The sequence below is a fragment of the Orycteropus afer genome, unplaced genomic scaffold (genome assembly GCF_000298275.1).
Source record: "Orycteropus afer afer isolate SDZICR_OR568_19922 unplaced genomic scaffold, OryAfe1.0 scaffold00102, whole genome shotgun sequence".
NCBI classification, from domain to species: Eukaryota; Metazoa; Chordata; class Mammalia; order Tubulidentata; family Orycteropodidae; genus Orycteropus; species Orycteropus afer.
In genome coordinates, this window is record NW_006921689.1 from 1,633,464 (window position 1) to 1,658,813 (window position 25,350).

At 37.6% G+C, this 25,350-nt stretch overlaps 1 protein-coding gene across 1 annotated transcript in view; it reads left to right on the plus strand.

Moving 5' to 3' along the window:
* MPDZ (multiple PDZ domain crumbs cell polarity complex component) overlaps window positions 1-15,974 on the plus strand; it is a 225,587-nt gene extending 209,613 nt beyond the window's left edge. Inside the window, exons 39-46 of the mRNA XM_042781301.1 lie at window positions 3,201-3,287; window positions 7,308-7,398; window positions 8,531-8,574; window positions 9,412-9,534; window positions 11,152-11,256; window positions 11,836-11,948; window positions 13,664-13,787; window positions 15,828-15,974. Of these exons, the coding sequence (XP_042637235.1) occupies window positions 3,201-3,287; window positions 7,308-7,398; window positions 8,531-8,574; window positions 9,412-9,534; window positions 11,152-11,256; window positions 11,836-11,948; window positions 13,664-13,787; window positions 15,828-15,974 (834 nt within the window). The remainder of the gene's footprint in view (window positions 1-3,200; window positions 3,288-7,307; window positions 7,399-8,530; window positions 8,575-9,411; window positions 9,535-11,151; window positions 11,257-11,835; window positions 11,949-13,663; window positions 13,788-15,827) is intronic.
* Window positions 15,975-25,350: the final 9,376 nt, after the last annotated feature.

Genomic DNA, 25,350 nt, shown 5'->3' on the forward strand with positions numbered 1-25,350 from the left:
GTGAACTGCTGTATGGAAAGTGAATTTGCTCTGTAAATCTTCACCCAAATAAAAACAAATAAATTTAAAAAAATAAATAAAAATAAATTTTAAAGTATAGAATAGTCACTTAAAATTCCAATTCTTGGGACTAGGTAGATTTCTAACCAGGGAATATTCCAGTTTCTAGAAATGTTCTGTATTCCCATTAATAAACAAGGTGATGCTTACCTCATTGGATTTTTTTTTAATCTGACATGTTTTTATGAATTGGAAATGTATAATTCAGCATTGACTAGAAAACTTCACCTTTGGTACCCATGTCATCCAGAAGCCTACATGACAGTGTCCATCAGAAGGAGAATTATCCAGGTCTGATGTGCGAGGGGAGCACCTCTTGAGCCATTGGGCTTCACTGAAGGATTTTGAAGTCAGCTTCTTTTTAATAACTTTTGTGGCTTTTGTAGTATCTGGTATATGAATATGTGCATAAGTATAGTTAATAAAGCAGATATTTAAAACCAATAATTTATTATTAGAGTTATCCATCTCTAAAACATGAAGTATTAGAAATATTAAGAAGAAGTGACTTCCTTTTGGAGGTAAATGAAATACAATTGTATATCTGTACAGTAGATATTATCTTAAGGAGAGAGAAACATATATGTAAAATAAAATCTTACAGTAAGGTTTTTTAAACAATAATTATGATGTAACTGTTGGCATTATGGGTCTTGTTCTTTTTTCTTTTTTGTTCAAAATTTTCTTTAGTGTGCATTGCTGTTATAATGGAAAGACTACATAAAAGAGCATATGTAATTTTAAAACCAGTTAAGCCAGGCATTTAAAAACAACAGTTTGGCAGTATATAATGAAAGCTGTAAATATTTGTATAACTTAAATATTTTTTGCTGCTGCAGCTTTTTGTTTAAGATAGTAATAATTCCTTTTAAAATCTTGCATAAATTATCCTCTATGCAAAAAAAAAAGATAAAAAATACTTCATGCACATAGATTCATAGTAAAGTTACTTTTAGTAATAGAAAAACTGTAAGCAACACAGTTGACAAACACTGTATTCTTGGATATATGAAAAAGCAAAAACTAAACCCACTGCTGTTGAGTCGGTCACGACTCATAGTGACCCCTCCTTGGGTTTCCAAGGCAGTATCTCTAAGGAGGTGGATTGCCCAATCTTCCTTTCGAAGAGTGGCTGGTGGATTTAAACTGCCAGCCTTCTGGTATTTTAATATGAATATTTAAAATGTTTATGATGATTATATAAACTGGAAAACAAGTAATCTGCAGAGTATAAAACAGATCATTGTATCTGCACTGTATGTATATGTAAAATAAAATCTTACAATAAGTATTTTTAACAATAATTATGAAGTAACTGTTGGAATTATGGGTCTTGTTCTTTTTTTCTTTTTTTGTTCAAAATTTTCTTTAGTGTGCATTTCTGTTATAATGGAAAGACTACTTTTCAAAAATTTTTAAAATTTTCATAACAATAGAAACCTTTGAAGTTTGAAGGAGATACATTTAGGCATATGAAGTGTTACAAATTTACACAGTAGGTAATTTATATTCGTGGAACTATTAACCTCTGATTTTGTGCAAGCTGGAAATAGAAATAGGTTCAAGAAGATTTTGTTATGTTCCTGGACAAGAAACAAAAAATGAAATGATCAAACAACTTGTGAATATTGCAGGTCATATTCTGACCTTTCATCTTTGATTCAAGATCAACATATTCAAGAGTAACACACCCCTTGGTGTGTACAAGTCAGAAGCAACATAATATCAATGCCTGTTATTTATGTACAATACTAGTTTGTGCTAGACCCTATGATAAGTGTTACTTTACTGTGATAAATTATGTTACTTATGGTCTACATTTTTTAAACTGAAGAGTACAAGACAGATCAAGGCTAAACAGCCATTTAGATCACACAGCTAGTAAATCAGTGTCAGGATTTAATCCAGCCATTTCTGAGTCCAGAAGCCCAGGATCTTAAACACCTCACAAATATGCTACTTGCATATTTGATTATACAGCATTTCTTGTGTCCCTGTGATTTTATTTATGAAGGGCCACAGGGAAATTTTCTTCAGTTCTTGTTTTATGTTTATTGCAGTATAGCTTATTTTAATAGCCCTGGTGGGGTAATAAGGAGCTTTGCTGGTGTAGAACTCATGGTCATCAAGTCGATTCTGACTCATAGCAACCCCCTTTGGGTTTCCGAGGTGGTATTTCTTTACAGAAGCATATTGCCCTGTCTTCCTTCCACAGAGGGTCTGGTGGGTTTGAACCACAACTTTTTTGGTTAGCAGTCAAATGCCTTAGGCACTGTGCCACCAGAGCTCCTTGCTGGCATAGTGGATAAGGCATTTGGCTGCTGACCAGAAGATTAGCAGTTCAAACCCACCCATGGCTCCATGGAAGGAAGATGGGGCAATCTATTTCTGTAGATTTATAGCCTCAGAAACCCAATGGGGGTCACTATGAGTCAGAATCAACTTGATGGCAGTGAGGTTGTTTTGTTTTGTTTTTTGGTGGGGCAGTGGCTAAAGCTCTTGGCTGCTAACCAATAGGTCGGTGGTTGGAACCCCCCAGCTGCTCAGTGGGAGAAAGATGTGGCAGTCTGCTTCTGTAAAGATTTACAATCTTGAAAACACTATGGGGCAATTCCACCCTGTCCTGAAGGGTTGCTGTGAGTCAGAATCAACTTGATGGCAGAGCATTTGGGTTTTTTGGTTATGATAGGTGGGCTCAAGTATAGTGTAGTGGTAGAGAATTTGCCAAATTATCTGAGTGCCTGTGCTGCAAAGAGTAAAACAAACAATTGTGCTGGTTGTGTTATTGTATTTGTTTTGGTTTTGTAAGCGTTGAAGTACTGGATTCACTTGGCCAGTGTAAATAAGTGTGTTGCATGATGTAATTCCTCAATTCCCAATTTTCCCTTCATGGAAATGTTCTCAGTCTAAATCACAAGGTAATACGACATGCAGCTGGTGTTGCTGCTGCTGCTTTTTGTTATTAGTTTTCTTAATGTTTTGAAGAAACTTTTTTCTACAAAGGGTTGAAAGAATCTTTGCCTGTGGAAATTCCAAAGGAAGATGCCTTTTGAAATCTCAGTCTTAAAGAGTAAAATGTATTTCTAAAGTATATGACAGCTTTTAATTTGAACCATTCTGTAGAACAACCTTTCTCCCAGTGTTCCCTAGGCACAGTAACCTTGGAAGTTGGAAGAATCAAAACTGGTCCATTTCATTCTGAGAGGCGGCCGTCTCAAAGTAGCCAGGTAAGTCACTGTGCAGTTGTCAATGTGATGCAGCTTCCTTGTCACAAGGCATTCACTGAAGGCCGTGACCATGGGTCTGTCAAGGTCACGTACACACACCCTGGCCCTCTGCATCCTCTGCTTTCTCTGGAGCAGATCTCAACATTCTTGTCCACAAGAGATCCAACTCCATCATGCTCCAACATCACTTGATAGATATGCTATTGAAAATTTTATAAAGGATTGCCAGAGGATTAGGTACAAGACACAATGCATTCTAAACCCCAAATGTCCCTAGTCAGTATCTCTCCTGCCATTCTCCCTGGTAGCTTTCCAATTAACACTTCTCCATTGACCTTTCCTCCCTATAGCAACTAAATAAATCCCCTTCATTGTCAGGAATGATTCAGTATTGCCCTCAGTTTGGATAACCCAACACGGCACAACACAAACTGAATGGGTGAATGGCCACTTTCTGTTATTTTATAAGCCTGTTCTTTAGAGGGCCCCCGCACAACAGCCAGGCTTCAGGGCCAAGTGAAACTGTGAGGAACCACAGTTTTTACTTGAGAGTTTTCGAATGTTAATCTTTAGTATAACAGGCTCCAGAACAAATATGCTCCTAAAACTCAGACTACATAGCGAAGGCAAACATTCTTGGACAGGCTGACCAAAATTCGATAGTCAGTTGAATAAAAAAATAACCAATCAGGTGTTTATCATTCAGTTTCAATCTGATGAGGAGCATTCATTTTTCTGACTTCTATTTAGACTTTAATATTAAGATTTTCAAACTTCTATTGATTTTTGCTAGGTATCTTAGTGTTTTGCGGGTAGGTGTCCTAATGAACTCATACCATTATTAAATAAGTATTAATATATCTGTTGCAGTGATATTCTTCTAATGTTTAATGATTAAGTCTCTTTGGGGATGATTTTTAAATTAGCTAATAAGTTCACTCTAAATTAGGCTAATTTTTAGACTTTTGTCAAATATGAATATTCTAATTTAGATGAGGATTTACATGGTTAAGCCAGTATAAAAATATTCCAGTTATTGCAAGGCCTTGCAGTTGCACTACTTTATTTGTGCCTGGGTAGAAACTCACTTCAGCATATGAAGTTATTGTAAGTTGTAATAAGACTGGGATGTAGATTATAGAAGAAAAGACAATGGTGTTTGGAAGTGGAAATTATAGAATTAAGACATGTCCCTGATGTATTGTAAACAACTCTAAAATTTCCACTTGGGAACTGGCTAATTAATTTTAGATGCTAATAGTTGTTTTGTGTTTGTTTATAAGCTTTTTATTTTGAAATAATTGTAAACCCACAGGAAGTTGCAGAAATTGCGCAGAAAGTGCTGTGTACCCTCCCCTAGCCTCCTCTACTGGTACCATCTTACATCGCTAAGATACTATCAAAAGCAGGAAATGGCATTGGTACAGTGTTTGCTTTTAATAGCTATTTCTTAGCTAGCTCTGTTACTCTGATATGTGGAAACAAGCTTTGATAATAATAATTGAAGCTGAGAAATTCATTTTTTTCATAAGGAAATGATTGTTGATGGGAACTATTCAGTTTTGTTTCATAGGGGTTATAATGGCTGCTGTGAAAAAATGATTCAATTACTTAGTCAGTAAACATATACTCTGTGTGAGCTAAATGCTAGGTACTGTGGCAGCAGCTTAGCATATAAAAGTAAATCTAACACACTTATAGTCCAAGTAGAGAAAACAGGCACCCCAGGTGTATGTCACCATGCATCGGTATTCTGCTAGAAGCAAGACCTGGTTGCTTGGATTGCTGTATAGATGCAGAATCATGATTTCAGATGCAGTCTCTGAACTGAATCAGTCTTAACAGTCAGCCAAGCAATTCTGAGAAGTGTGTTCAGGAGAGAGGAACATATACAAAGACTCAAGAGCTTGAGAAAGGATGGTCCACTCAGTGAATTACATGTAGCTCAGAGTTACTGAAGAGTACAGTTTGAGATGTGGAAGAACAAGAGTTGACAGGGACAGGTAAGCAAGGTGCAGCTCTTGAATAGCCTATAAGTCATTCTTTTCAGCTATAATTTTTTTCTCATAAGTCAACAGTTAGCTGCACTATTAAAGGGGGGGAACCCCCACTTTGTTACTAATTGCATGTTAAAAATCAGCATGAATTCAGTTGCCATCTGGAAGTGGACCCAGACTTCACCTTCCCACATCTCTATTCACCAGCCACTTTTGTGACACTTCCTCCCTCAGCAAAATCACCCAGAGTTAGATAAAACTATTCCCAGCCACCTTGAACTAAATCAGAGTCTCATTGCTCCTTTATGGGTTTGTTAATTCTCTGTAACAGCTTACAAAAGTCACAGTTACTATTACCTATACTTAAGGAGCTCTGGTGATGCAGTGAATGAAAAGGTGTAGTTATTAGGGCATTTGGCTGCTAACCAAAAGTCGGTAGTTCAAGCCCACCAGCTCTGTAGTAGTCTGCTTCTTTAAAGATTTACAGCCTTAGAAATGTACTAGGGGTCACTATTAGTCAGAATCTACTCAATGGCAGTAAGTTTGTGCTCTTTTTTATTTTTTTGGTATTACCTATACTTACGGTTATTCATTTATTGTAACCAGAAAGGATTCAAAGGAAGACACATGTCAGTCAGTGTCTGGGGGAGGTCATGGCACCTCTCCATTGTCCCCAGGGACATGCCATTCTCAGTGGTGCATGGATGTTCTCACCAATTCAGGAAGCCCAGAAAGAGGAAACTAACTCCAAGGTTCAAAGTCCCTTGGTCATTGGGACCTTAAAGCATATGTATGACTCAATGAGGATGCATGATTCACTGTATCCTGTCCCTCTCCCTTCCTGAGGCCTGTTGCCAGGAGGGGCATGTATAGCCCCTACTCATTTGCATTTGCTTAAGTGTTGCCTGGCTGTGTTAGAAAACAAAAGCATCTTAATTGCTCCAGAGATTCCAAGATGCTGCAGTTAGGGTTTGGCTGCTAAAAGAGAGGTCAGCAGTTCCAACCCACCACCAGTCTCTTTGGGAGAAAGGTGTGGTGGTCTGCTTCCATAAAGATTATACCTTGGGAATTCTGTGGGGAAGTTCTACTCTGTCTTATAGGGTTGCTATGAATCAGACGTGACTCAATGGCAACAATTTTGGTTTGGTATAGATCTTCCAGAAAAAGAGCTCTGGTGGGAGAATGGTTAAGCACTTGGCTACTAACCAAAACATTGGCTGTTCAAACCTACCAGCCACTCTATGCGGGGTAAAGATCTGGGAATCTGCTCCCATAAAGATTATAGCCTAGGAAACCCTATGGGTCAGTTCTATAGGGTCACTATGAATTGAAATTGACAACACACAACGTCTTTCGGAGACCAGAGACAAAGGCCAAACCAAGTTCTTTGTTCAACCACCTAATACATGAAAAGCCTGCAAATAGGACCTTTATTTATTTATTTATTTATTTTAGTATTTTATAGCAAACATGTATCAATCAATATTCAACTGAAAAAAAAATCTTGTATTAATAAACTGTAGATGTTCACCATCATGTATAAAAATACAATGCTGTACAGTCAAGATTCTTGGCAAGCCCAGCTCCGCAGTCTTGTCTTGTGATGACAGAAACCTATTTTCCTCAGCCCGTCCTTAAGGACCCCTTAGTCACCTCATTAATTACTGCCATTAGTTTCCTGTTGACTGATCCTAATTCTCCAGATTTTATTTAAGTCAAATGTATAGCATCAGTTTAAAGAGAATTAGCTTGAATGAGATTGTGATTTGTTAAAATTTTAGGTAGAGTGGAGTCAATTTTATCTACCACTTTAGCTTCAATTTATTTATGTCACTAGACAAATTATTCTTTAAAAAAGAACATCAGTAGAAACTACATTTAAATTGTTCTTCAAATTATCAAATACCATTGCTCCTTTAGAGATATTTCTCTCTAGATGCACTAGAAGAATTCTAAAATGAATACTATTTAATGGGTATGATTACTTCCAAAACTTTCCAAAACAACTATTGTATATTTGTAGGTGAGTGAAGGTAGCCTGTCATCTTTCACTTTTCCACTTTCTGGATCCAGTACCTCTGAGTCACTGGAAAGTACCTCCAAGAAGAATGCATGTAAGATCGGTTTGATATTTTAAGCATGATTTCTTGTTTCAAATTTTGGCCAACCATACTAATGTTTTTATATTTTAATTTACCTCTGAGCTCTCTTTTCCTCCAGATCATTCCATATCCTATCATAGGTGCAAAAATATGTTAGCAAAAATTCTGAACAACATGAATTTTGTTTGTGCCCCTGGCCACTTTGCCCAGTTGATGCTTACTCTATAAGATGTATCAAACTTAGACTCAGAATTCTTTAATCTTCACTTAGTAAGTAGATTGGTGTTAATTTAATTTTATTTCCCTTCTCTGTTTAATATTAACACCAGTTCATCAGGAGATGCCATTAAGTGAAACCTACTTTTTCCATGAAATTTGCAAAAATTTTGATTGAGAAAATGAATATGATACCCTTGTGCTTTAATTACATGAAATCATGATGCAGAGGGTTTTTTGGCTTGGAGCATTGCTTGAGAGTTGTTCAAATTAAATAAACTAACCATATGGCAATCTCTGTTTTCAATGTGACTAATAGTCTAGAAATTTGGGCACTTGAGTCCATGGATTTCTTTTAATACAGCTATGACTTTATTCCCCTCAGCTGTACACATGTGCCTTTCTATCCAAAGCACATTCTGTCCTTGACTCATTCAAAGTAGATTATATCATTATATAATCAATGTTTGTAATGAGAAGGGAGAAATGGGATGGCATGTTCATTATACCCACTGAAGATATAAAGAGCTCTTATGTAAGACACATCTAATCACGTGTAATAGGAACATTAAACACCCCTTCCCATTTAAAAAAAGGGGGGGAGGGCTCTGATGGCATAGTGGTTAAAGTGCTTAGCTGCTAACTTAAAGGTTAGCAGTTCGAACCAACCAGCCACTCTGTTACAGAAAGATATATCAGTCTATTTCCACAAAGATTACAGCCTTGGAAACCCTATAGGGCAGTTCTACTCTCTCCTATATGGTTGCTATGAGTTGAAATTGACTCTATGGTTTTGGTTCCTTGAAAAAAAAAAAAAAAAAAAAAAGAATCAGGTTCTGCCATTTCATACTACCCAGGTCCAGGAATTGACTAAAATTGTTACGGACATTAAAAAGCTTTAATAATTATATCTTTTTCATCTTCATAGTGGCATCAGAAATCCAGGGAATAAGAACAGTTGAAATAAAAAAGGTAACTTGGGGGGGAAAAAAACAATGTAAACTCTGATGACTTCAGAGAAATCTGTATATGCTTTTCCATATAGTTGGTTTTCTGGTTTAAATGTTCTCATCTGAAAAAATATGTATTGTATATAGTGGAAATAGCACAATGCAGTCCTTGCTGAATTTCCTGGCCATAGTATACTGTTTCAAAAAATCATTGTTCACTATACTGTCTTGTCAAAAATGGTATCAACCTGGCCCTACACTAAATAATGACCTGGCTCTCACTAATAAAACATTTGTCTTCAACAGCTATTTCCATAGTTCCCCTTGAAAATACCATGCACAAGAGGGAAAATAAAAGGAGCTATCATTTACTGAGTCTTTACTCTTAGCTGAACAGTCTTGTAGACCCTTCCTGTCATCATCATTTCATTTAATATTCACTGTAGCCCTCTGTGTAAGGCATTGTTGTCTCTGGTTTATAAATGAAGGTCTAGTGATTCATTGAGCACAGTGGACTTGTACCAGACCCCAGGGTTTTTAAGTGTGGGCTCCTGGCTTTGAATGTAGGTCTACTTGATTTCCAAAACTTGCAGTCTTTTCACTTCATCACTTTACTTTCTTTTCATCAGTACTACACATGATTTTCATTTAGTGTGTTTTGATCTCTTTTATTTCCTGGACAGATGCTTATTTTCCTAAATCCCACTAAGGACTTGTCTCAAAAAATGTAATGCACTTTTCTTGAGCCTCAGTTTCAACCCTCACATCTAGAAGATCAGAACTAATGATACAGTATTGTGCCAAAGAACAAAATGTTCATTAAAACTATCAATTTGACCAAACACTTGTGCTGTGGCAGGGACCTACTGACTCTTTGGGAATCAGCATTGCTGGAGGAGTGGGCAGCCCTCTTGGTGACGTTCCAATATTTATTGCCATGATGCATCCAAATGGAGTTGCAGCTCAGACTCAGAAACTCAGAGTAAGTTGTACTGCTCATTGCAGTTGCCCTAGCAAATGTAGCAACATTTTTCTAAACCCTTTGACTCTGGCCAACTGTTGCAAGATGATGTCTGTTTCTGCTTTTCGGTCAGCTAATCCAGCCACAGCAGGGCTTTCTTTGACTAAAGGATACAGAAAATTAAAAGAAAGGAGAAAATGATATTGTATGCAAATTTGCAATAAATTAAATGGGAACATCAACAGTTGTTTCTTCTTTTTTTTTTTTAAACTGTGGAACAAGTTAAAAACGCGCAAACTGGGTTTTCAAAGCACCAGCATGAATTGTTTACTTTATGTTTTATTAATTTGAATACCAATTCAACTTTATGAAAATGAAAATTATCACTTATGTGGCATTTGATTATAAATTTTACAGAAGTTTAATGTAACTATGACTTACAACATTGCAAAACTTGCTTCAAAATTGATTACTCAAACCTAGAACACTTTGATGGAATTTATGCTAACTGCCTAGCTCTCAAATCATAAGGATATTCATTCAAGTGATTCAGTCTCTCTAAAGTAAAATCTGTATGGCCTCATGCCTCAGACAGGTCCCAGAACAGAACCATATCTTGGTTCAAACAGTCTGAATTGGGAATAGTTCAATTTCTTGATATCTAAATCTGTGGCTGACACTTAAAAACAGATTCTGTACTTAGCACAGGGGTCAGGAGGTAAAGGGCTAGCTAGTAAATCTTTTAGGCTTTGGGAACATATGGGTCTTTGTGACAGCTACTGAACTGTGCTATGCATAGTAGTGTGAAAGCAGCCAAATGAGCATGGTTGTGTTCCAACAAAACCTGATTAACCAAAACAGGCAGTGGGCTGGATTTGGCCTATAGGCTATAGTTTGCCAACTCTTGGCTTAGAGTCACATCTCATGTTTATATTACTGTCCAGAGAAATTCTGGTTTCCAAATGATATAAAATATTTTATTCTTTCAATAGGAAGTAATGTCTTATCCAGAAGAAGTGAAAAGGAAAGAAATTTGACTTTCTGCCCCATCGTTTCCCAGAGACTATGGGACTCAGTCATTATGGGATTCTTGTTTTTATAGCTGCTGCTTTGTCTTAGAATCATTGGTTTCCTTGGTTTTAGTTGATGACAGTAACATACACATGGTATAGAAGGTTATAGGTGGTGTAGAGCATAAATGTGGTCGAGAGAAGGAAATGACTGCTCCACTCTGAATGTTCTGCTCCCATGGCTGTTGTACCAAGTGATTGTTCCTTTCTCAGAGAGCCATTGGTGGATCAGTGGTAGAATTCTTGCCTTCCATGCCAGAGAACTGGGTTCAATTCCTGGTCAGTGTTCCTCAAGCACAGCCACCACCTGTATTTCAGTAGAGGTTTGTGTGTGACAATGATGCTGAACAGGTGTCAGCAGAGCTTCCAGACTAACACAGACTAGGAAGAAATCTCTAGGATTTGCTTCTGAAAGCAGCCAGTGGAAACCCTAAAGGTCACACAGTGGCTCCTTCTGCAAGCAATCATGGGGCTGACACAGGCTGGGGAGCATTTCCTTCCATTGTGCATAGGCTTACTGTTGAGTCCATCACTACTTGACAGCTAACCTTTGTTCTTTCCCTTGCAGGTTGGGGATAGGATTGTCACTATTTGTGGCACATCCACTGAGGGGATGACTCACACCCAAGCAGTGAACTTACTGAAAAATGCCTCTGGCTCCATTGAAATGCAGGTTAAGATTTTTTATCCCAAGCTCTATTCAGAATATGGGTAGCTGAAAAACAAAATAGTTTTGATGTTAGAGCAGGAAAAGTGATTAAAGCTCTTGTTATTATTTTATTTAATATTTCCCTTGAACATCAGTGATTGAATTGACAGTTCCAAGAAAGTACATATGAGACACATTCCTTAGAATTTTCTCTTGATGCATGTACTGTGTCTTACTTATGGAGAGGAAAAAAAAAAAAAAAAAATCCAAGGCCTTAGCAGTAAATGATTGATTGCTGGAGTGTTAAGTGGTACAAGTATATTTTAAAGATATTTAAAAATAATTGCATATGGTACATGCTTTGAAAGCATTGAAGAACTTTATAGAATTGAATTAGAATAGTTTTCCTCTAGTTGGAGACCTCTAGACCTTACAAAATTTCTCTCTTTGGTTGTATTTTATGTTAACAGAAATTATATAGTTGATAATGTACACATTTCATACACATTTCAATCCAAATTCTCTTTCTGAAGAAAAATTGCAGTTGTCTTGTTGCTGCCTGAACATGTGCTTTTCTCTTTGTATTTCTCTTCTGATGCACAGGTGGTCGCTGGAGGAGAGGTGAGTGTGGTCACAGGCCAGCAGCTGGAACCTGCCAGTTCCAGTCTGTCCTTCACAGGACTGGCATCAAGCAGTCTATTTCAGGATGATTTAGGGTGAGTTCATATTTTATGGTTTGTGATGGCTGGCGGTTCAAATCCACCAGCCACTCCTCAGAAGGAAGGTTGGGCAATCCTACTTCTGTAGTGATACTGCCTTGGAAACCCAAGGAGGGGTCGCTATGAGTCGGGGGGCCGACTCGACGGCACATAACAACAACAACAACAACAACAACATACCATTTGTCACTAATAAAAAAGAAACAGATAAACCCTTACAGTTGCACCTCTATCTCATATTCCTAAGTGCTCACATAGAGGTGAAAAATACTGAGCTGAGCTACGAATATGAAAACCAAGTGTTTCTAAACTGTTAAATAATTATGCTGTGGATTTAGGCCATCAAAGATAGATGGTAGAAAGCTAGACAGACGGACAGCTAGATGGTAGATAGATAGAGATGGATAGAAAGGCAGACATGCCTGCCTCTTTACCAGATCTCAGATTCTTTGGGGGACATTTTAGTCTCAGTGTCATCACTCTGTGTGAAATAAAACAAGTCAATCTACCCTTTTAAAAACTCCAATATTGCCAACTCATTTACTAAATCATTCCATTGATTGAAAAAAAAAATCAGTTCCAAAAAACCTGAATGTAAAAGCATTAAAAATATAGAGGAAGAGGAGAAGAGGGGATCACGTTAGAATTTTAAATAATTTGAGGCAACTATTACATTGTTTAAGAATCTCTGGTAACACAGTGTCTAAAGCTTCTGACTGCTAACCAGAAGGTTGGCGGTTCAAACCCACCAGCTACTCTGTGGAAGCAAGATTGGGCAATCTACTTCCATAAAGATTTACTGCCTCAGAAACCCAATGGGGGTTGCTATGAGTCAGAATCTACTTGATGGCAGTGGATTGGTTTTTTCATTATTATTATTACATTGTTTAAGGAGTTCTGGTGGTGTGGTACCTAAGGCATTTGACTGCTAACCAGAAGGCTGGATGTTCAAACCCACCAGTCGTTCCATGGAAGGAAGATGGGGCAATCTATTTCTGTAAAGATTAACCACCTCGGAAGCCCAATGGGGGTTGCTAGGAGTTGGAATTCACTCGATGGCAATGAGTTTAGGTTTTTTTTTTTTTTTTTGTATTACATTGTTTAAAGGATCCATGGAAGTGCAGTGGTTAAGAGCTTGGCTATAACCAGAAGGTCAGTGGTTCAAGTGTACCAGTGGCTCTGCAGGAAAAGGACGTGGCCATTTTCTCCCATAAAAATTACAGCCTTGAATATCCTATGGTGAAGTTTTACATCCCATCGCATCACTGAGTCAGCATTGACTCGATGGTGGTGGCTTGGGTTTTCATATTATAGTTTGTAATTTTTCCCTCAGAGTTTTAGAATACCGACATGTATGACTTACTTCATGTTACTTACTGAACTTTAGCCTCTCACTTTAAATAAACTCTAAAAAAAATGAGTTCTTACATGCAAAGAGAAGATTCTGGGAATATGTTAGTTTATGGAACCTGTAAATGAGTAATAGAATTAGGGTGTTAAGAAAGATTTTATTAAATTATGGGAATATAAAATACTGAACCCAGCATGTATTAACAATTCAAAAATCCCAAAATACCCGATGTACACACTGTCAGCAACACAGAGAATTTTCCTAACTCTAGGTAAATGTTAGATAATCTGTACTTTATAGGTTCACAGATAAATGGATTTAAACAATTCAAGACCTCTTTTTTTTCTTACCTCTGTTGTAGACCTCCTCAGTGCAAGTCTATTACTCTTGACCGAGGCCCAGATGGTTTAGGCTTCAGTATAGTAGGAGGGTATGGCAGCCCTCATGGAGACTTACCCATTTATGTGAAAACTGTGTTTGCCAAGGTAAGCAAGCTTGCACATACTAAGCACTCCCTCCTCCAAACATGAATTAGTGGTGGCCAGCAGGTGGCTTAGTAATTAGTGGCCTGAGGTAATACCAAGTGGTTAACAGTTGATCATTTTCTTTCAGAATTCCTTACAGGAACATGTCATTAAATACTATTGTCTAATTTGAGGTTTAGTTATGTTTAAAGGAAAATAGGTTCAAATTGAAATTTCATGGGAACTCTCAACAATATTCATTGAAATATTAATGAACTTTAGTTAGACAGTGAGACCTGTTTATTTCCTTTTCAAACGAGTTGCACATGCCTGTCTTTTGAAAATGGGACATGGCTGCATTGGACTGCTAAGTTTTCTTTTTCTTAGCTTTTTTTGGTTGAGAAATATAAAATCCATACAGAAAAGTAAATAAAACACATGTGCCAATTACTAATCAGACATTTATTTTACAAATTGAATTAAATAGAAAGAAAACTACTGCCAAAACTTTGAAGATTATCTAGTAGCCCTGTTGCCTACAGTAAATCAATCATTTGCAAACAACTAAGTCAATTAAAAAATCAAAGCTATTTGTATTTTTTTGTAATATATTAGTAAATTGTTGTAATCTTAAGAATGTTTTAAACAAGAATAATGCTATTGCAAAATGCTGCTTGAAGTCATTAAAATAATATAAACCCATATAATTATCTTTAATATATCGTTAATACATTTTTTCAAGAGTCACAAAACTGGACAAAATTTCCTGCAGAAGAAAGTCCCAAACCCCAAAATTTTAAAGTGCAAAGAAGCAAAACTTACACCAAACATAGGAGAAAAATGATTTGAGACAAGGAAGTTACCTATGGAAGTTACATTTTGTTATTTGTTTTAAAAATTGTTATTTTTAGCCATTTTAAAGTGCTGTATGAACAGCTAGCTAGCTGCTGGTTTAATTTTCGAGATTTTTTTTTAAGCCGTTGGTGTGTCCAAAAATATGAACAGCATTTGCCAGGGAATAGAAGAGTCGTGGCGTCCTTTTCCTCAGCTGAGGAACAATTTATTTAAGGCATGCTAGTTAGAACATATTTTAAGAATTTCATCATTATGGATTCCTCATTAACTTTTCCATATTTTTAATCTTATATTTAATTGCACAGTTGCCTACTATAAGCATGCCTTAAGATGGGGCTCTTTTTCAAACAGCAATGTCTGTATTTAATCTAAATCATTTAGGGCCCACAATGAATAGGAAGAGAAACTCTGATGGTATAGTGGTTAAAGCATTGGGCTGCTAACCAAAAGGTCAGTGGTTCAAACCCACCACCGCTCCATGGAAGGAAGGATGGGGCAATCTGTTTCTGTGATGATTTAGACCCTTGGAAACCCAATGGGGGTCTCTGTGAGTTGGAATCAACTTGATGGCAGTGAGTTTGGTTTTTGTTTGGAATGAATAGGAAGGACCCATTTACCCTTGGGAGGTAAAGAACCAAGACAACTTGAGCAGCCTTTTCAAAACCACAGGTTGTGTAAGAAATAGCAGTGGGTTTTACATTCAGGGCCTGAACCTCCTCCTGCCCTTGATAATGTGCAGGTGGGCTATCACTTTGCTTCTGCAAAGGTTTTGTGGGTCACGTGTCCTTGTCCTATTTTCTTCATTCTTGATCCCTCTTTCTTCTTTTTGTAAGTCTTCTTTATAGGACAGACAATTCTGGATTCTGTGGACTCATTCCTACTAGGCAAATTCCCAAATATTCTTTATTAATTTGAGATCCCACCAAGTGCTGTGCTGAAGAGCCAAAAAAAAAAAAAAAAAAAAATCAGAGTAATCTACTGAATGCTGAATTCTCGCTCAAATTGGAATCTCAGTGTTAAAACCATTTCTGAAAACGCCTCCTTTGTGTCTGTCCATCATTGCTTAATGGCTGTGGTGCACCCTTGGAGCACCGGAGCAATGCATGTACTCGCAGAGCAATTTATGTTCTCGTTCAGATCTTGTTCTGTTATGTAGCTGCAACGCAGCATTTTCTGAGATGTAAACAAGCCTGCTTACGATTGCAGGGAGCAGCCTCTGAAGATGGGCGTCTAAAAAGGGGTGATCAGATCATCGCTGTCAATGGGCAGAGTCTGGAAGGGGTAACCCATGAAGAAGCTGTTGCCATCCTTAAGCGGACAAAAGGCACTGTCACTTTGATAGTTCTCTCTTGAATTGCTGTCAGAATGGAGTCCAACCAATACTTCATTTGCATTCTACACTTTAAAGAGAACAGAACCATTCTGTGGACTACTTTTCCCAGGCTGTGTTCATCAGGCTCTTCAAAACTGTAGGGGGAAATATAACATTTAAGTTTGTTTTTTCTCATATGAACATGGTTTTCTTTCAGTCTAGTGTCTTTTTTCCTTTCTTTATGTTTTCTGTGAAGCTAAGCTCAAAGAAAAGAAATATTTGCAAAGGTAAATCTGGTCATGTTTGGGACGATATCTGACATTTGAAGTCAAATGGGCAAAAACTATTATGTGCTAAACTGATGAGTACAGAAAGAAAAATAATTGTAAATCTAACCCAATAGAATTGACTTCAGCTAATTAAGGTAAAAAATGAAAAATATGAGAAAGAAAATCATAGAGTTTTACAAAAATACCTGATTTCGTGCATCCATCTCCTCTTTCCATCTCAAACAAGAAAAAAAAACTTAATTCTTTTGAAAGACTTAACAAAATATTCTCATTATTTAAAACATTTGAATATCATAAAAAAGTTCATCTCCTCACCTCTAATATACACATATATTTTTTTCTGCTAACGTCTTGATGAGGCAGGAGCCGACTTGACGGCAGCTAACAACACAAAATCCGTTTCTGAAATTACAAGTAAACAACAAATATATGACTCTGTGATCCCAAGTTTTATAAAGAAAATGTATTGAATAGTCATCTGAATGTTCATTTTCATTTTTGACCTGTTCTAAAAGATGTTTGTCTTGCTGTAAGTGAAAAACAATGATGCTATCCTGTGTTGATGGCAGTTTCTCTAGAAAGCAGCTCTATAAACCATGGAAGAACATGGAAGAATCCCAGAATCTTTTAGTGCTGGTTTTAACAACTGATGGAACACTAAAAATACATTAGTGCGCTGTGCAGTTGGTTTCCAGTTCGTATTAATCTTAATGACAGAGAAAAAAGCATTGTGTTAGTAATTCTGTTGGTCGTATGCCATTAGTAAATTGATAGAAAAATTAAGGGATTAACATAACTTCATTTCATTGCCTTATATTAACATCTTATAATACAATAGTTTAAGACTAAGGGAAACAGATGGAGCTGTTTATTGAGACAACTGGTAAGGAATTATCATGTGTTCTTTCCCATTTTAGAGCGTGAAACTCCTACATTAGAATATATAAAGTCATTTTAAATATTATCTATATTTGTAACAGAAGTAGTGTACAGATATTTTATTACAGCGTTTTTGTGTAAATGCAGAATTAAAGTGAATAAATAAGAAGTTTCAGTCGTGCACAAATAAAGAAGCAGGCATTTGTGTGTGTGTGTTCTTTTTATTGAGGAATAGCTTTATTATATTGTTCAAGATTTACAATTAAAATTGGTTTTTATCGTGTCTGACTGAACATATGTTGTCTATAGTTACTATTAGAGGAACTCTGGATAACATCATGAAAACCCCAATGTATTCTATGTCCAGATTTTTTTCGAACACTAAAGATTCATAGACTTTTCCTAGAGCAGAGAAAAGTAACATTGTAGGAAGAGAAGTGTCCTACCTGTACGTGTTTGTCAGAAGTTCCATTAATGCAGAAATAGTACGGGTTGTTGTTTTAGGGTTGTCAAGAGTTAAAAGTATACTCAGATGAAAAATGAAAATTACTTATATTAATAAGCATGAAAAGTATGATTTGCGCTCTTGAGCAAGGAATTGGGAAATCTTTGTTCTATTTGTGCCACTAATTAGCTAATGAACATGAACAGTCCCACAGTCTCATCTGTAAAATCGTAGGTCATTTTATCTCAAAGCTTTTATGTAGTTGTAAAATATAAGAATTCTGTGATTCTTAGTTAGCATCTTACAAAACTTCCGAAATGTGCTCCCCAGCCAATTATTGTAAAATCCGGTACTTAATCATTACATCAGGTACTTAATTACATCATTAAGTACCGGATTTTACAATAATTGGCTGAGGAGCATATTTAGAATTTTTGCAAGATGCAGTTTTTGATCATTCACTCTGTATAAGTAAGAATCATAAAACCAAACCAAACCAAAGTCACTGCCGTCGAGTCAGACCTGACTCATAGCGCCCCCTCCTTGGGTTTCTGAGGCAGAATCAGGACAGAAGTAGATTGCCCAACCTTCCTTCCAAGGAGTGGCTGGTGGGTTTGAACTGATAGCCTCCTGCTTAGCAGTCATATGCTTTAGGCACTATACCACCAGAGCTCCCTGTAGGTTCAATATGATTGCTTGTTTGATTAAATCAAACTGGAGAATACTTTACATCCCTGGTGTTCTTCCTCACCCCTACAAAAAATAATAATATTTAAATGTTCAATTCAATACCGACTAATGTGTAGTAATGAAGTATAGCAAGTCAGTAGAGTCCATCGAGCAGAGCAGTGATGAAGTTGGAAACATAAAAAGAAGAGTAAAATTAATGAAAGATAAGAAAAAGAGAGATTTTAAAGATAAAGCAGATTTTGATAGATATGAAGAAGCAGTGAGCGCATCCCAATCCTGAGGTACACTGTATTGCATTGCCTTTGATCTTGTTGGCCAGTTTATCCTCTGTGAATGTCTGTGCACAGTGCTTTAGTGCCCCTCTTCAGATCTCGGAGTGGAGAAGTTGAAAGGATGCCTGCAGGGAGACAAGAGTAAATAGGCCTTTTCTTTTTTGGTCTAGGTGTGGGAATGCCAAAGCTATCATCACCTGCTTTCAGCAGTCCCCGTGTGCTGTTTCATGTCAGTGATAAGTATTCTGGAATGAATGTGATTTGTGAAAAGATGTTCCTCGACTTTGTCTCCTGGGACTTGATGTTTAACTTTGCCCTTTTCTAAAGGGAGTCATTTGTAAGGCAAAATTGGCCTCCGTTACCTCTATGTTGTTGTTGTTGTTGTTATGTGCCGTCGAGTCAGCCCTGACTCATAGCTACCCCTCCTTGGGTTTCCGAGGCAGTATCACTACGGAAGTAGGATTGCCCAACCTTCCTTCCGAGGCCGTTACCTCTATAGAGGGAAAAAAAATTGTTGGCATCATGAGAATTTCTAAATGAAAACTAGTGGAAGCATATGTTCTTAAAGTGATTTTTATGTTTCATTTTGCAGTATATTTCCCCCTTCAAAATTCAGATATTCCATATTGTTTATTTTAATGTAAATTAGAAAAAAATGTATATTATTTAAGAATTCAAAGATCAATTTTAGTCGTGTACTAAAGTTTCCATAGTTGTTGTTGTTATGTGCCGTCGAGTTGGACCCAACTCATAGCGACCCCTCCTTGGGTTTCCGAGGTGGTATCACTATGGAAGTAGATTGCCCAACCTTCCTTCCGAGGAGTGGTTGGTGGGTTTGAACCGCCACCTGTCTGGTTAGCAGTCAAGTCCCTTAGGCACTAGCTACCAGAGCTCCCAAAGTTTCAATAGGAGATCTTTGAAAGGAATTCTGCCAAAGAGGGAGGCAGATCTATAGAAAGGATCTCAGAATTGTCCCTCTGTAAATGTGTTTCTGGACGTTTCCAAAATGTAGTACCATCAAAAGACTGCCTTAGGCAACTGCTAAGAGGGAGCTTCAACTTGTTCAGTCTGCATTGAACACCCTTGTGTTGTGCCATTTGTGAATACTTTGTGATCCAGTCTTCTCCTGCCCCCACCAGCCTCTTCTTCTTACTTCCATATTTTCAGAAACAACTAAGATTATCTTCAAAAATATACTTGTATTCTTCTTTTTCTTATTGATGTACTAGAAACTACGATTTTTCATCTGAGTCTACCTTGAAATATTTGACATTCAAAGTCCACGCCTATAAACTTCATTTTTCTTAAGGTATTTTACCCCATTCAGTAAAACGTACAAATTTATTTGCTTCTGCTTGGGAAAATCAAATGAAATACTGTATATAAGGCACTGTAACACTATGCAGAGTAAGCTATCAAGAAATGGTAGTCGTTGCTGTACATGCAATATCCTAGAAGACAGAGTAATGCAAAGAGTTTCTTCAGCCTTAAATTTTCATTTGTGTGTAATTGTATGCCTTTTCCTTCTGAGATTAGATTCAAATAAAAGTTATACTCATTTTTCTCAAATTTCAGTCGTTTTGCATACAACCTTCATGACGTTTCCCATATCCTCATATAACTGTACTCTAATTACTGAATATTTTTCTTTAGACTAATTTTTAACTTATCAGTGCATAGAAGAGGAACTATCTAAGAAGTTTAAATAGACAATCAGTGTTATTTGCCATAAATATAAAGTAACTAGTGGCGTAGTGAATAAGGCATTTGGCTGCTAACTAGTAGGTTAGAGGTTCAAAGCCCCCAAGTGCTCCACAGAAGGATGATGGGGTGATCTACTTCCGTAAAGATTTACAGCCTCAGAAACCTGATTGGGGTTGCTATGAGACAGAATTGACTCGATGGTTTGTCTGGTTTGTTTTTTCATAAAGCAACTATGAAGGAAAGCCAAGTTATTAAATTCTATCAAGATACTAATGCTTAAAATGTATTTTTAAAAAGATACTAATCCCTACCAAGGACCAGAGCTTGAGGCCTGCTCTCTTTGTTAGGGAGTCCCTGGGGATCCAGTTAAGTGGTGAACTGCTAATTGAAAGGGTGGCAGTTTGAACCCACCCAGAGGGGCCTGGGAAGACAGGCCTAGCAATCTGCTTCTGAAAGGCCACAGCCTTGAAACCCCTATGGAGTAGTTCTGCTCCGCACACATGAGGTCGCCTTGAGTTGAAACAAGAACAACACTTTGTTGTAAATGGAGAATTGTTAAGTGTTACAGCAGTGTCAAGACTCAAAAGACTGGTTCCTTGACTTAAAGGAACGATAATACTGAAAATACCTTTCTCATTGTGTGATTCAAGATATTCTAGTGACTTGTCATAGTGCCACCTAAATAAAACAATGATCTTACAATATATCCCCTTTTTGGAAAAAGGAAGGAGCTCTGGTGGTGTGGTGCCAGAAGGTTGGCAGTTCAAACCCACCAGCCACTCCAGGGAAGGGAAGACTGGGCAATCTACTTCGGTAAAGATTTATAGCCTTGGAAACCCAATGGGGATCGCTATGAGTCAGTATTGACTTGATGGCAGTGGTTTTTTGTTTTTGTTTTTTTTTAAGGATTATACTAAAACCAGGACAGTTTTGTTTGCAAATGTGAAAGCAAGCCAGTCAATTGTTAATAAGAGTATTCTTCACTGTTGAGGTTGCTTAAGATGTTGTTTATAATGTAAAATTTTCTCTAAAATCAAAATTGGGTCATCATGTCCAATGCTTTAGTTTTAGCAATCTTAGTTTGAAGTAAAGAGCAAATGACATGAATTAATGGAGTAAAATTAATGTTGTGGTAATATTAAATAAAGCTAATGCCTCTTGTACCTGGAGGGCTATGCAGATGGCAGGCATACCTAATTATGCACCCTGCTGCCTTTAAGTGTACTGATAAAAATCTCTCAACTGAGTATGAAATATGTTCATTCACCGACTCCAGAAAAGTTTGAGTAAGGCAACTCAATACATAAAAAACTAAGTCTATTATACTTATTTTTTAAAGGGGGAAAGTGCAATCCTGTAAGTTAAATGAAATGATTGAATATTTACCTGAGTTTTAAAACAAGTCATTATTACAGGCATGGTCTTTGCACTTTCTGTGAGTATTAAAATATGTGTCTTTCAACCTCGTTAGAAAAATACTATTCTCATACCAGTAAGAAAGTACTTAACTGTAGGTTTACATGTTTGCTCATTACATATCACTCCAAAAGAGTAATTTACTAATAAACCCACTGCCGTTGACTCGATTCTGACTCATAGCAGCCCCCATTGGGTTTCTGAAACAGTAAATCTTTACAGAAGTAGATTGCCCACTCTTGCTTCCACGGAGTAGCTGGTGGGTTTAAACTGCCAGCCTTCTGGTTAGCAGTCAGATGCATTAGGCACTATGCCACCAGAGTTCCTGTGCTACTAATAGAGACCTAAGAATGTTTATTTGCTTTCTCGAGGTACCAATTTTATTGGTCAATTATCACTCACATATTTATAAGCTTACTCAATTGTTTAAGTAGCTACTTCTGGAAAAAAATATAAATTCTTATAATTAAGCATATAGATAATATGATTTCTACAGCTATTCCAGAGACCTGACTGAGTTTTCTTTAAATTGGCTAATTATGCATTCCTCTCATATAAAGAATGTGACATCTCATGACCTTCAGCTTGTTGCAGTTGGATATTTAAGAAGTTGTAATCACAACGATCAACTCCTAGTTTTGGCTTCAGAATTATTTTTAAAATGCTTTTAGAGTATTTATTATACACACCTCTTATTTTTCTTAAAATCCGGTACATATTTGTTACCTGCATTTTAAAAATAAAGGGCAAGTAAAATAGGATTCTTTTTCAGACATGTTATTGTTGTGAGGAGCTATCGAGTGGGTTCCAACATATAGCGATGCAATGTACAACAGAGTGGGAAAATGCCTGGTCCTATGCCATCACAGTGGCTGCTGTGTTTGGGCCCATTGTTACAACCACTGTGTCAGTCCATCTTGCTGAAGGTCTTCCTCATTCTTGCTGTCGCTCTATAATTTCAAACCTCGTTTAACTCAGAACCAAAGACTGAATGTCAAATGTTTATTTTATAATAAATAAGAAAAAGTAGTTACTTTTTAGAGTACATAACATATAATTTTCTTATCTCCTTCATTTTAGGCTTAATAAATTAATAAATTGCTTTTTACATGTGTAATAATAATGTTGCTGTTTGGTTAACTTAAAAGTAGGAGAATTAGGCTCCCACTCATTCACATTTATTTATAGACCCCAAAACCAAACCTATTGTCTACTTTATTCCCACTCATAGCAACCATACACATAGGACAGAGTAGAACTGTGCTAGAGGGTTTCCAAGGCTGTAATCTATACAGAAGCAGAGTGCCACATTTTTTTACTATGGAATAGCTGGTGGGTTCTAGCCACCAACATTTTGGTGAGCAGCTAAGTGCTTAAACACAGCACCACCATAGGTAACTACTATTCCTTATGAGGAGCCCTAGTGGTGCAGCAATTAAGTGCTCTGCTGCTAACAGAAAGATTGGCAGTTAGATTCACCCAGTGGCTCTAATATCTGGTGATCTGATCCCACAAAGATTACAATCTAGAAAACATTATGGGCCAATTCTGCTCTGTCACATGGGGTCACTTGAAGTCAAAATTGACTCAACAGCGCCTAACAATAGCAAAAACAAAATTATTCTTTCTGCTTAGTAGTTGATGTTTTTAAAAGCTTCTCCTTTCTATACTGGCATTCATGTAATGAAGTCAGCAATGTCTTGCCCCTCCCCCTTGTCTTGTATTTAATGTATATCATAGCTGATAAATGTCCAGTGCTGAAGGAACTCTAAATTCCTCTAAAATACACTGTAAAGAGTACATCTCTTTGAATTTCAAACCCCTGAGCTGATATGCTGGCGTGGTTCTTGACTAGATGGCAGCAGACCTCTCTAAACCTTTACCTTCTTACTTATAAATTATTTGGATCCACAATCAATACCCATAGAAGCAGCAGTCAGGAAATCAAATGACATATTGCATTGGGCAAATATGCTACAAAAGACCTCTTTACAATGTATTTTGGTTACTGTTTTGGTTAGCTGGTTCCACTTTGACAGGAATATACCACAAATGGGATGTTTGAACAAACAGGAGTTTATTCTCTTACAGTTCAGAGGATTTAAGTCTGAGTTCAAATTGCCAGACTCTAGGGACTGGATGAAAGCCCTTCAACCTTGGGCTTCAGCTCTGCCTCCTGCTCCCGGCCCACTGGAGCTAGAGGCTTTTCTTCACTCAGACAGCTGCTGCCTGCTGAGGCTGAGAAGCTCAAGGTTGACAAGTAACAAGGCATGGTCCGGATGTTACCAAACCACACAGCAGGCCATTAATTCAAGTCCATTAAAAGTCCCAAGGTCAGTAGAGCATGGCAGGCTGCTGAACAATGACATGGCTACATGCAGAGTTCTGTGCCATATGCTAGAGACCATTCTGAAAGCTTCTCCTTACATACAGGAAGCAGACCACAGCCCCAAAGCAGCTACTCAGCTGCTTGTGGTAGATCCCACCATGGAGCTGATTGCCATTCTCATCATGGGGAATAACTACCACCAGCTGCCCAGCAACTCCACCAGGCCCAGCCACGTTCACACACAACTTTAACTACCACAGTTACCTAGTGCCACTCTAACAGGAATATACCACAAATGGAATGGCCTTAACAAACAGGAGTTTATTACAATTTGGAGGCTTTAAGTCCGAGTTCAAAGTGCCCCACTCTAGGGGTTAAGTGAAAGCCCCTCATCCTTGGGCTTCAGCTCTGCCTCTTGCTGCTGGCCCACTGGAGCTGGGGGCTTTTCTTCACTCAGCTGCTTGCTGCTGAGACTGACAAGCCCAAGTTTGACAAGTGATAAAGCACAGTCCCGATATTACCAAACCACATGGCAGGTCATTAATTCAAGTCCATTAAAAGTCCTAAGATCGGCAGAGCATGGCAGGCTGCTGAACAAGGACTTGGCTACATGCAGGGTCCAAGCATGCCATAAGCTAGAGATCATTCCCCAAGGCTTCTGCTTATATATGGGAAGTAGACCACATTCCCTGCGGCAGCTACTTAGCTGCTCACAGTAGATTCCACCATGGAGTTCATTACCAGTCTCATCATGGGTAATACTACATCCAGCTGCCCAGCCACTCAACCAGGCCCAGCCAAGTTGATACACAAACTTAACTACCACATAGTGTTAAAAAGCAAGATGTCAGTGCACACTGAGGTGTGCCTGACCCAAACCATGGTATTTTTGGTTGTCTCATATGCATATGAAAGCTGGACAATGAATAAGGAAGACTGAATAATTGATGAATTATCTTATTGGTGAAGAATACTGAATGTACCATGGACTACCAGAAAAATGAACAAATCTGTCTTGGAAGAAGTATAGCCAGAATGCTCCTTAGAAGCAAGGATGGCAAGACTGCATCTCGTATACTTTGGACATCCTATCAGGAGGAACCAGTCCCTGAAGAAGAATATACACTTGGTAAAATAGCCCCACCCACTGCCATTAAGTCAATTCTGACTTATAGTGACCCTACAGGACAGAGTAGAACTGCCCCATAGAGTTTCCAAGGCTGCAAATCTCTATGGAAGCAGACTACCTCATCTTTCTCCCATGGAGTGTCTGGTGGATTCAAAATACTGACCTTTTGGTTAGTAGTTGAATGCTTTAACTACTACACAACCGGAGCTTCTTTGGTAGAGGGTCAGCCAAAAAAAAAAGGAAGACCCTCAATAAGATGGATT